Source organism: Pediculus humanus, genomic scaffold (assembly GCF_000006295.1).
Source record: "Pediculus humanus corporis 1103172107401 genomic scaffold, whole genome shotgun sequence".
NCBI classification, from domain to species: Eukaryota; Metazoa; Arthropoda; class Insecta; order Psocodea; family Pediculidae; genus Pediculus; species Pediculus humanus.
This window is the reverse complement of record NW_002987026.1, coordinates 88,265-101,289: the sequence shown is the minus strand read 5'-3', so window position 1 is coordinate 101,289 and position 13,025 is coordinate 88,265. Positions and strand designations below refer to the sequence as shown.

At 25.4% G+C, this 13,025-nt stretch overlaps 1 protein-coding gene across 1 annotated transcript in view; it reads left to right on the top strand.

Annotated features, from left to right (window-relative positions):
* The window catches only part of Phum_PHUM050040 (acetylcholine receptor protein alpha 1, 2, 3, 4 invertebrate, putative), a gene marked incomplete at both ends in the record, with an annotated part of 16,170 nt that continues 3,145 nt past the window's right edge, over positions 1–13,025 (top strand). Inside the window, 5 exons of the mRNA XM_002423269.1 lie at positions 1–13; positions 216–355; positions 5,344–5,388; positions 7,255–7,364; positions 7,439–7,619. Of these exons, the coding sequence (XP_002423314.1) occupies positions 1–13; positions 216–355; positions 5,344–5,388; positions 7,255–7,364; positions 7,439–7,619 (489 nt within the window). The remainder of the gene's footprint in view (positions 14–215; positions 356–5,343; positions 5,389–7,254; positions 7,365–7,438; positions 7,620–13,025) is intronic.

Here is a 13,025-nt window from a genome sequence, read left to right as displayed (position 1 = left end):
ATGTTGATAAATCGTGACACGAGCGAAGAGAACAATACAAAGAAAAATTCTCAATTTTTACACAACTTTTAAATGTTATATTATTAATTACAAATAACAAAAAACATTTAAATTTAAATTATTATTATTATTATTATTATTATTATTATTATTATTATTATTATTAATATTATTATTATTATTATTATTAATATTATTTATTTATTTATTTATAGAATGTTCGGGAAATCCGGATGCGAAACGACTCTACGATGATTTATTATCAAACTACAATAAACTCGTACGTCCCGTTGTCAACGTGACAGATGCATTAACAGTAAAAATAAAATTAAAATTATCACAATTAATCGACGTGGTAAGTATTACGTCATCAATATTACGTCATCACTATTAGTATAATAATAAGAAAAATTTGTACGAAAAAAAAAAAATTGAGAAAAATTCGTGTGTGTGTTTGTTTCGGGTAGAGGATGAATTTGTAGTTTATTAAAAGTCCATTAAAGGAAAAAGGAAGGGATGGGGTGGGGTAGGAAGGAGGGTGAGGGGAGGGGAAATTGATGTAACTAAAAAAGGAGACTGTCAGGTTGCATAAGTATGAAATAAAATATTTGTACCGCCATCTTATTATTCAACATTTAATGTAACATCATACCGTGGAAAAAAAAAAAAATCCCATTGAGACGAGGGAGGGTGAAAATAAAAAAGAAATTTAATCCCTATTGAATCCAGGGAGGAAAACTTTTTCTTTTTTTTTTATTTTTTCGAGGGGAGGGGGGGAGCCGGAAAAATAAATAAAAAAAAAATTGAACCTACCAAAGAATAACTTAAGATTCTTTTTTTCAAAGTTTTGTTTGGTTTAAAAATTTTTTTTCCCTTTTTCCTTTTTTTTCCTTTTTTTTCCTTTGAATCAAGAGTTCTTAATTTTGATTTGTTCACAAAAACCTTTTTATATAAATATATATATATATATAAAACCTTTCAAAGGAAAAAAGGAAAAAAAAGAAATTCGACCTGAATTCCTTTTTCTTCCTTTTTTTTTATTTTTTCCTTTTTCTTTTATTTTTTTATATACTCAAACGCTTTATGAAAACGTAAAATTTCATTATCTTTTAAGACTTTCGTGTCAGTAGAATGATTACAATTTATATAAAGAAAAATTTATTATTATTATTATTATTATTACTATTTTTCCTTTTTGTAATTTATTATTTAATAAACTAAGGTTTACACGTTTTACGAATTTTAATAATAATAATTATTATTATATAATCTCATTAATTGCATTACGCTCCTCTATACGTATAATAATAATAATAATAATAATAATAATAATAATAATAATAATAATAATAATAATAAAATATTAATAACAGCGACAGTATCATTATTATCATCATCATAACTTTTTAAAAACTTAAGAAGATTAAGAAATTTCAATAAGAAAAAAAAAAAAAAAGAAACAAAAAAAATTAAGAAAAAAATGAAATCATTATTTTATTATTATTATTATGCTTATTATTATCATTATTATTATTATTATTATTATTATTTAATACAAATCGATTGAGTTGAGTAAAAATTTACTTTTTGAAATATTGTCCTTTTCTCCCCTTACTAGTCCGTTCCCCGTCCCTGATCTCTTCCATCCTAAAATAAATAAATAAAGTTATAATAAGTCCTATGATGACGATAAACGACAGGAGAGAGAGAGAGAGAGAGAGAGAGAGAGAGAGAGAGAGAGAAATTTTTCCCGCTCATTTTTTTTTAAATTCTAAACCGAAAAAAAAGGTTTTCAAAAAATTATCAAACGAATTTTTTTTTTTTTTTTTTTTTTTTTATGAAAGAGGATTAATTGAAATCGAACCTTTCTTTGTACTTTTCATAAAAACTTTTTTTTCGTTGTTGTGTTGCTAAAAATATTTTTGAAAATGATAAAAAAAAAAAAATTCTTTTTGTTACGTAATTAAAATTCCAAAAAATAAAACTTTTTTTTTCTTTTTTTAAATAAAATGAAATTTTAAACTTTGAATAAAGTATTATTAAAATTATTATTATTATTATTATTATTATTATTATTATTATTATTATTATTATTATTACTAAAAAAGATATAGAGAGTATAAATGAAAAAGGAAGGTTTGAAGGGGGGGAGTTGAAGGGAAGGAGCTGTGTGCAGCCGGGAGTGATGGTGTACTCCTATGCTCCAAATACTCGGAGGCTAGGTATAGGGGATGTTTTAAGGGTGGGGGTTCTAGGATTGGATTTTCTACGTGGACTAGGCGTCTGCTAGGGGTGGATCTTTAACTTGGATGTCTTGGGAGGATGCCTTAAAGGTTGAGTCCATGTAGGGGAAAAATCGGCCCAAAAGTCATCGAGTTTAGTACAAAATGCATTTCTCCTGGATTAACAAAAAAAAAAAAGAAAAGATCAAATTAGAATCCGTTAAATTTTTTTTTTTTTTGGAAATTTACGTAAAGATCCTCGAGAGAGAAAGAAAAACCGGAAAATTTTAAAAAACATGTTATCGATGTAATTAAATATAAAAATGCAAAAAAAAAAATCACGGAAATGAAAAGAAAGTTTTAGAAAAACTAAAAAAAAAAAACGGAAAAGGAAGAAAATTATGAAAAACGATAGAAAAAAATATATTTTATATTCTAGAGAGAAGGAAGGAAAAAAAAAAAACAAAAACGAAAAAAAAATTATTACTGATAGTAGTAGTAATAATAATAATACTAATAATAATACGTGGCGGATATTAAACTCACGCAATCAAAATTTAAATCAAAAACTTTTTTTATATAATTTTCACTTTTTTCTTTTTTTGTTTAACACGCAATTTTACTTTTATTATCATTATTTTAATTATGAGTTTTCAAAATATCACAAAATAAAAAAAAAAAATAAAAAAAATCGATTTTTAAATATTAATAATAGTAATAATTTTTTTTTTAATTTAAAAAACGAGTGACAACTCGAGTCAAATTAAAAACTTTTTAATTTTTTTTTTTAATTATTAATTATCTATCAATTACCGAAAAATTTTTTTATTGATTAAATAACGACAAAGGGAAAAAATAGTTTTTTTTAAAAAAACATCAAAACTCACCGGAAGGTATTTTCTTCCTGAACAAAACAATTATTTAAAATTCTTTTACACGTGCACACACGCACACCCACACGTGCGCGCGGAAGCAAAACACAAAAGGCTACTAATTAAACATGTTATTTTATATTTAATTACACTTGAAAGCAAATCATTAGAGGGTTAACACAAACGTTTTTATTTTTTATTTTTAAATAATAATGACGTCAATAAAAACAAAACGATAATAATAATAATAATAGTAATAATAATAATAATAATGATAAATAAATGAAAAATCATTTCCGTCGTGATGATAATAAATTAAAAAAAAAAAAAAATTTTTTTTTTAAACTCATTACGTAACATTAATATTATTGCTTTTCACTTCCTTTTCCGTTTAATCCTTTTCGTTGCATTTAATATGCAAATATTTAAAAAAAAAAAAAAATTTATATCGTCGTGACGTCAGACGGCCATATTTAAATTATTGATAATAAATAATTAATAAATTTAATTACGATAAGGGGACGGGGGAGGACGGGGGAAACAATTAAAACGAATCGCGTGATAAATTTTTTAATTTAATATATATATATATATATTCATTCGTATTAATATATATATATATATACGTACGTAATAATAATAATAATGATAATAATAATAATAAGGGAAGAAGTTTAACGATGTGATTTATATTCGCGTCACGTTTTTTTTTTTTTTTTGTTACTCTATGAAAATTTTTTTTTTTCCGGTGAAAATCATAGAATTTTATTTTAAAACTAATTTAATTATATTTTCAATACGTGGCTTTAAATTCTACTTCCTTTTTTTTTGGGGGGGGGGGAGGAGCCTAACTTAAAAAGTTATGATGAATTTTATGAAAGAAAAAAAAAAATTTTTTTTGACAATTCGAAGTTAGAATAACTTATTACGTCATAGAATTCATATTGAATTGTATTTTTTTTTTTTATCGATAAGACTTAAAATTTATTTATTTTGTAAAAAAAAAAGTACAATTTTTATTTTTTTTTATGGATGAGATTTTATGAAAAAAATTCAATTTTTATAACGCGAATCAAAATTTAAATTAAATTTATTTATTTTTTTATATAAGTAATAAATTTTATAACTTTTTACTGAAAGACATTCTAAGAGAGAGAGAGTGAGAGAGTGAAAGAAAAACTTTTTACATATGGTTTATTATTAATTTGTCCCGTTTTTCTTTTCTTTCTTGTTATGAAAACGTTTGCGTCACTTTTTTTTTTTTTTTTTTTAAATAAAATGATTTATTAAAATATTGATAAAATTTTTTAATAAAATGTACGTATGAATAATTAAATAAATTTACGGTGGAATTATTTTTAATAATAATAATAATTTTAAATGCGCATGAAAAAAAAGGAAAAAAAAGGAAAAAAAAAGGAAAAAAAAAGGAAAAAAAAGGAAAAAAAAAGGAAAAAAAAAGGAAAAAAAAAAGGAAAACCTTTTTTTTTTTTTAATTTTTTTACTGCTCTTGACTTTTTCCTTCCTTTTTTTTGCCACTAATGAATGAAAATGTAAACAAATGGTGGATTTTAAAATTTAAATACCCAACCGAATTCTGATTGGTTAATATATTTTCATACCCTACGGATATGTACGAAATTTAACGAACGTTACCGATTCATCATCATCCCTAAACGGAAATAATAAAAAAAGAAATAATTACTTTTTTTTGCATATTGTTTAAATAGAATTTGTTTCCACGTTTTGTCGAAAAAAAAATGATGATGATGATAATATTAATGTATTAAATGTTAAAACGTTTTAAATGATCGAAAAAAAGGGAGGAAAAACAAAAAAAAAATTGGGGTTGATTTTTACTGTCGCGATGGTATTATTAGTTATGCCATCTTTTATCTTATTTTAATTATTTAATGAAAATTTTAAATAATTATTTAAAACTCATCGGTTTTAAATGGATGAAAAACAAAAGAAAAAAGAAAAAGGTATATTATCAATTTGACGTTTTAAAAAGGGGGGAGGGGAGGGGAGGGGGGAAAAAGAAAATTTTCTTTTCTTTTTAGAGTCGATTACTTAAGATCCTGTATCTAACATTAACGATTTTTATCATTATAACAAATTTTACCCTAAAAAATTTATTATCGATTTCATGGAAAATTGTTATAGATTTTTATCAAAAGAAAATCAACCCTTACAAAAAATGTTTAATAATAATAATAATAATTTTGTTTTTAAATTTTTTTTTTCAGAATTTAAAAAATCAAATAATGACGACGAATTTATGGGTCGAACAGGTAAGTCGATGAATAATTTTTTTTTTTTTTATTACTTTTTTATTATTACATTTCCCCCCTCTCCCCTCCCCCTTTTTTTCTGTTTTTTGATTTATCGTAATTGGGTCACGTTTTTAAAACAAAAATCAAAAAAAAGAGAAAAATTAATCCGAAAAGGGTAAAAAAAAAAAGTTTAAAAACAAAAATTAAAAAAAAAAAAAAATTTTTTTTTAGTATTAAAATTTCAAAGATTTTAAATCTCCCTCGCTTTTTTTGTTTGGAGGAGGAGGAGTAGAAAAGGGGGAAAGACGGAGGTAGGGGTGGGGAAAAATGTGGAAGTAATTTTTTTTCGATTCATCATCATTTTTTTTTTTTTTTATTTCAAATCGAAAATATTTTTGTTTCGATTTGATTTTTTCTGTCAATTTTTTTTTCTTTTTTTTTTTTTTTAAATTATAAATTTCACGATCAAAAGCGAAATAAAATAAAAGTCAGAAGAAAAAAAAATATATATATATATGTATCCTGTAGGGAAAAAGAAAAATGTGGGGGGTAGAGGGGTGGGAAGGGGGGAGGAGGAAAAGTATAGGGAGTTTAAATAAAAAAAATGGGAGTTTACCATTGGCAGAAAAAAAATTACGTATTCGACAAAGGTGACATTTTTAGAGCAGTAAAAACCACCTAAACAAACATAAAATGTTTTTACCCATTTTTTCCATCCTTTTTTCCTTTTTTATTTTGGCATATCTCTTTATTAAATGAAATTTTATTTTTATTTAAAAAAAAAAAAAAACTTTTTATTTATATCAAAACATTTCATCCATTACACAAAGAGAAGACAGAGGAGAGAAGGAGAGAAGGAGAGAGAGAAAGAAAATTAACTGACCGCTTAAAATAAATTACCGTAAGAATAATAATAATAATACTTTTTCGTTAACTATTAAGTTATAATCATTATTATTATTATGAAAATTTTCATTGTCAACGTCGTCGTTAGGAAAAATTTTTTCGCGGGAAAATTCAAAAAAAAAAAAGATTTTCCTCCATTTTTCTTACTTTTTCCGAGTTCATTCCTATCGAAATCTCATTTAGAAAATTTACAAAAAAAAAAAAAATTATTTTCATATTCTTCTCACAAATTTTTTTTTTGAAATTTGTTTTTATTCTTAAAATAATTTATTACGTAAGTTTTTTTTGTTGTTGTTGTAAAAAAAAAAAATATAGTAGTAATAAATCAATTTTTAGTTTTTTTTTTGTAACAAATATGGCTCGACTTTTTTATTAAAAAAAAAAAATAAAAACATTCCCCTTCAAATAAAAAACTCCCCTTGTTTCTACCTTTCTCATTCCCCTCCCTTCCTTCCTCCTTCTGCTCCTACCTCCCCCCGAAAAAAAAATTTAATTAAAATAATTATTATTTAATCGCGGAATTAATTTTGCAGTTTAAGAATTGTCAATAAATATAAATTTTTTAAAATCTCTCCCCTCCCCCCTCTCTCTCACTCTCACTCTCTCTGTCTCTCTCCCTCTCTCTAGAGATTAATATTTGCTTTTATCATTATTGATGCAACAGCTGTTTTTAAACGCAACATAACATGTTTGATTTTTATGTTATCGTCTTTTTTCTCTCTCGTACGAAACTTTCGGGTGGAAAAAAAATAGAAAAATTACTGGAAAAAAGTAAAAAATTTTTAAAAACTTATAACAAAAAAAAAAGAAAAGTTTTCCGGAGAAAAATAATGACGTTATACAACGATTCGACCAATCGGAAACGAGTTTATTATAATATACGAGTGTAATTAATTCCAGACTTTCCATACGAATCCAGTTTTTAAAAAAATTATCAATAATAAAAGTTTAAACCGAAAATTTTTTTTTTTTTTTTAGTCTTGGTACGATTATAAACTCCAGTGGGATCCAAAAGAATATGGCGGCGTTGAAATGCTTCACGTACCATCGGATCATATATGGAGACCGGATATAGTTCTTTACAATAAGTAATTATTTATATATAAATATTATATTACCCCTTCGCGATATTTATTATAATAAGGGTGATTTTTTTTTATAGCGCTGATGGAAATTTTGAAGTTACCCTTGCGACAAAGGCCACGCTCAACTATACAGGCCGAGTTGAATGGAAACCTCCGGCTATATATAAATCAAGTTGTGAAATTGATGTCGAATATTTTCCATTCGATGAACAAACGTGCGTCATGAAATTCGGTTCCTGGACATACGATGGATTCCAGGTAAAACAAAAATATTTTTTAATTCCCCCCCTCCCCCGCCCCTCCTTTTATGATGAATATCCCCATATTAAACATCAAAAAGTTTTTTTTTTCGGGATCCGATTTATTTAAAAATTTACTACGAAAATCGATGATTAAATCATAATCTACGAGATGATGACGAAGAGAAAAAAATCCCCCTTTCCCCCTCCCTCCCCTCTCTCGTTTATATTTGTTTCATCTATCGTGACTTCTTTTTAACCCCGTGACCTTTTATTTACCTCTTACTAACACATATAATAAAATCGAAATAATTTTAATTAAAAGAGGAAAACGATATAATTGTTATATAATTAAATTGTTTTCCTTTTTTTGTTTTTCTTCTGCCAATTCTTCTTCGTCCATTTTCATTTTTTTTTTAACCCAATTATGCCGAACGCGGTCGTAATCATAATAATAATAATATAAATCGGATAAATAAAAAAAAATTTATTTATAAAATAAAATCGGAGTGAAATTTTCCTATTTCCGGTATTTAAATTTTTTTTATTATTTATTTATTCAACCGGAAGTCGATCGATATTTTACCTATTTCGATTTCTTTTTTTGTAAATTTTTTTAATCGCATTAAAAACTAAAAAACAAACAAACATGTCCGCCATTATTGAATTAAAAAAAATTTAAATAATTTAAATTATCGTGATGGCGAAAAAAAATTTTTTTTTGTTTTTTATTCGTTATCCGAAGTAATGATGATGATGATGATGATAAATTTAAATATGCGTACGCATATTATTACGCACAAACGCAACGTTAACGTAAAAATTATTTAAAAAAAAAAAAGATGATAAAGTTAACGGTTGTTGACCTTTTTGTACCAACTTGTATCAGTTTTCAAATTGGGACGCGGTGGTACCACATTTAATCGGAATAATTATTATTATTACTATTTGTAATTTCACCCGTTGATTCTTTAACGTGTTTTACACACGTATACACACACACGTACTTTCGAAAAGATAATAAAATCTTTTATGTTTTGACTTTCCACCGTATCCGGTTTTTTTTGTAATCGTGAAAAGTCTCTGAATGAGAGATTTTTAAAAAATGTCGTCTTTTTAATTTGGACTGTTGTTTTTATTTAAATTAATGTTTGTAACGTGAATGAATGAATGAATGAATGAATGAATAAATAAAATAAGGATAAAAATCACATTTTCATTGATGACGGTAGGCAACAAATTTAAATAAATAAATAAATAGAATAAATAAAATGATTAAACGTGACACGAAAAAAACACCTGAAATGCAAAACGAAAAAATGTCAAGAAATGAGATTAAAGGTACGACAAAAAAAGATAAAAAGAGGAAATTAAAAAAAAATGGAAGGAAAAACAGGAAAAAAGGGGGATGATTTTAGGGAGAAAGTAAGAAAATTGCATAATTTTTTTTTCTTTTTTTTCCGGGGGAAAAATTATCATTAGAAATAAAAAAAAAAAACTCAATAAAACAACTTTGTTTGATATATTTTCAAAAAAATCACGACAGGAATTTTTTTATCATCAATTTTACACTCATACAATTTTCATTTCGTTTTCCTTTTTTTTTTTGAAGAGATAGATAGATAGAGAAAAAGAGATAGAGAGAGAGAGAGAGAGAAAGAGAGAAAAAGGTAAAAGTTCAACGCGATATCAAATCATTTACTTTTTCCTTTCGTTTAAACATTCTTTAATTTTTAATTCTCTTTTCTCGTGTTTATTTTTTTCGATCGAAAAACGAAAACGAAAAGAATATTCTAGAACCTTTCCCCCCCCTTTTTTTTCCTAACAAAACAAAACGAAAAATCTCAAGACATTTTTTATTATGTACGATTATATTTACAATCGATTAAAAAACACTTTTTTTTTTGGTAAATAATTAAAAACATTAAAAGGAAACAAAGGAAAAACGACAGACACGTTCAGGTACGAAATAAAAAAAAAATCAATCAAAAATTTTCTTTCTATCAAACAAAAAACAGGAAGAAGAAGAAGGAGAAAGATAAACTTCAATTTTTGTTGATTTACGACTTTTTTTCTTTTTTTCTTATCTGACGTCATCGTGGAATTTTAAAAAAAAAAAGATAATCAATTTGATTTTATCCATTTAGTTCAGGTGTGTGTGTTCAGAAAATGGGTGTGAAGGGGGTGGGAAAAAAAACAGGTACGAACGAAGTAAAAAGATTTTTTTTTTTTTTTACAATAAATTTCTTCTTAACCTTATCATCATTTGATAATCCATCATTTTGAAACGTCGTCACAAAAGGATGTTTTAACAAAAAAACGTCATCACAAACTTCTTAAAAACCCCCTCCCGTCCCCACTTAAATCTTACGTTGTTATCGGTCGCCATGTTTAAAAAATTACAACTATTTTTTTTACGGTTGGAAAAACGCGTAACACACTCGTGTAATGAGTTCGTTATGATATATAAATTATATTATATATATTATTATATAAATATTAGAGTAACGTTAATAATGTTATGAAGAGGGGAAAGGTGGGGAAAAAAAGGTCGGGAGGGGGGAAAAGGAAAACTCTTAAATATAATAAAATTTTCAACGGGTTTTTCCTCGAGCTTTTAAAATTTAAACAAATTTTGTTATTATTATTCCGGAATAACGAACGAATCATTTTCATTTCCTTCCTACCTTTTTTTTTTTTCCTTTTTTCTCTCTCTTCCTCTCTCTCTCTCTCTCTTTTCCTTTTTTTCCCTACCTATATCTCCATCTTTTTTTTTTAAATTTTTTTATTTAGGTTTTTGTTTTAACACCCTGCGGTTTGTATTTTGAATTATTGTCACACAACTTTTGGAATTTTAGAAAAATAAAATTTTTCCATTTAAATTAAACAATTTTATACCTTTTTCTCTGTCTTCCCCCCTTTCCCTCTTCTCCCCTCCCCGAAACTTTTTTTTTGGCGTCATTTTTCCCACGTAATTTTATTTTAAATGATATGGAAAATAAGTGTGATTAAAACAAAACCACAAGAGAATGAATGAATGAATGAATGACTTTTTTTTTTCGTAACTAAAAAGGTTTAAAATTTTCCTTTGATAAAATTACCGGAAAAATGGTATTATTATTATTATTATTTTAACCGATTGTTTTAAATTTGTTACCATTTTTTCCATCCCTCCAGATTTTTATCCAGTTCGTTATCTCCAGGTCGTTTTTTGTGTAATTACAACATCATCGCCACGTGATTAATTATTTAAAAAAGAAAGAAAAATAAAATTAATGATAATAATGATAATAAAACGAGTTCATTGAGCGAGGGTTTAAGAAAAATAAATAAAATATTAATTATTAATAACTTCAAAAATATAGAGGAAGTGAAAATGAAAATTTAAAGGGAGGAGAGGTGGAAGGGGGAAAAGGAGAGGAAAAAAAAAAAAAACTCAACCAACCATTTAAAATTTCTCATGTAGTTTTTCATCGATTATTATTATTATTATTAAATCACTTTCACGTATCGATTTGATTTGTTTGAACGATAATTAATAAATAATTAAAATTCATTTCAACCCGACCAAAACTTTAAACAATTTAATTTAATTTAATAAAAATAATAATAATGAAAAAGGTTATACATGTATAGGTTATTAATCATGAATAATAAATTTTCAAATTTTGTTTGTTTTTCCTTTAAAAAAAATTTGGTGAGAGGTGGGGAGGGGTGGAAAAGGAGGAGGGTGTGTGTGAGTAGCATTAACTATAATTTTTCTGTCAGTTTCATTTTTTTTTTATTTATTTATTTAAATAAATTTGTAATTTATCAAAATCACTTGTCATAGGAAAAAAAAAACAAAAATTTTTTTTTTTCCAGTAAGTTAAATATTTGCAACAAGTGTGTGTGTGCGCGTGTGGGTAGGTGGGTGCGGTGGAAACGTTTATACGAATGTTTGAAATCAAATCCTCCATTTTTTTTTTTTTTTAAAGAATTATGTTATTTCATCAATTTTTTTTTTTATTGATTGAGAAGAGATTTGAAAATTCAAAATGTGTAATTTAAAAAAAAAAAAACTTTTTATTAGGGTGTTTGCAATAGTAATAAAAATTTTTTAAAAACCTTTTTACTGTTTATCATTCCAGTAAGGAAAACTGGAGAAAACTGGAGAATTTTTTTTTTACATAATTTCTTTATCTCGACGTCTATAACGAATAAAAAAAAAAAAATTTTTTTTAAATTAACTCGAGGATTTCATCGGTTTTTGACGTCTCGTTAAAATCTTGTATATAAATTATCATCATTATCATTATTACCCGTCATTATCATCAAGAACAACATCATCATCATCATCCTTATTACTATTATTATTAATATTAACGATATAAATTACGAACGAAAAAAAAATTTTTTTTTTCCTTTTTTTCTTTTTTTTCACTTTTACGTTTATTTTTATTATTATCATTATTATTTGTCAAGAGGGACGAAAAAAAAAACGGTTTTTATTCTTCTACCACGTCAATAAGAATAAAAAATCAAAAAACGAAAAAAAAGGCTCGAAATTTCGTTATGATTAATTTCATTTAACCTCCATTTTCCATTTTTTTTTTTTTTTTTAAATTATTTTATGGTTCCTTTCCTCCCTCTTCCCCCCTTCTCCTCCCACTCTTCTTATCCCATTTTTTTCCTAAACCTTCCTTAGTCCTTCTATGCTCATTTTTCCAAAAAAAAAAAAAAAAATTTATTTCTACGCCATATTTTTTATTTTCCCAACTCTTCCTTTTCCTGCAGGAAAAAAAAAAAATCAGGGATCGTTCACATACGAACGAATTTAACACATTGATGTATTGTTGTTTTCATTTTTTTTTATTTACCGCCCTCCCTTCCCCCTCCTCTCGGGCCCCCCACTCCCCATCGCACCGTCCATTTTTCATTACGTTTTCCTCTCCCTCCAAAAACGCTAAATATCATCAATTTGTTTACATTTACGCGAACGGAAACATATAGTACCACCATAATTTTTTTTTTAATCGACAAAACGAGGTTACCAACATTACAAAAAAAAAAAAATTAATTTTCGACCTTTTTTTTTGTTTTATATTAAAACTAAAACGTAACGGTTTTTATTACGCTATTATTATTATCGATTATTAAAAAAGATACATTTATTTATTTATTATTTATTTAATAAATAAAATTTATTTTATCGTTCACATCCGGTAATTAAAAATAAAACAAAAAAACGAAAAAGTCAAACGGCTATAAATTTATAGAATGTTTACATTATTATTATTATTATTATTATCGTGGCGCTATAAAATTTATTTTATTTTATTTTGTATTTATAGGTGAGTTTTTTTTAATATGGGTGTGATAATATTTATAGCGCTACGATAATAATAATAATAATAATAATGTAAACATTCTATAAATTTATAGC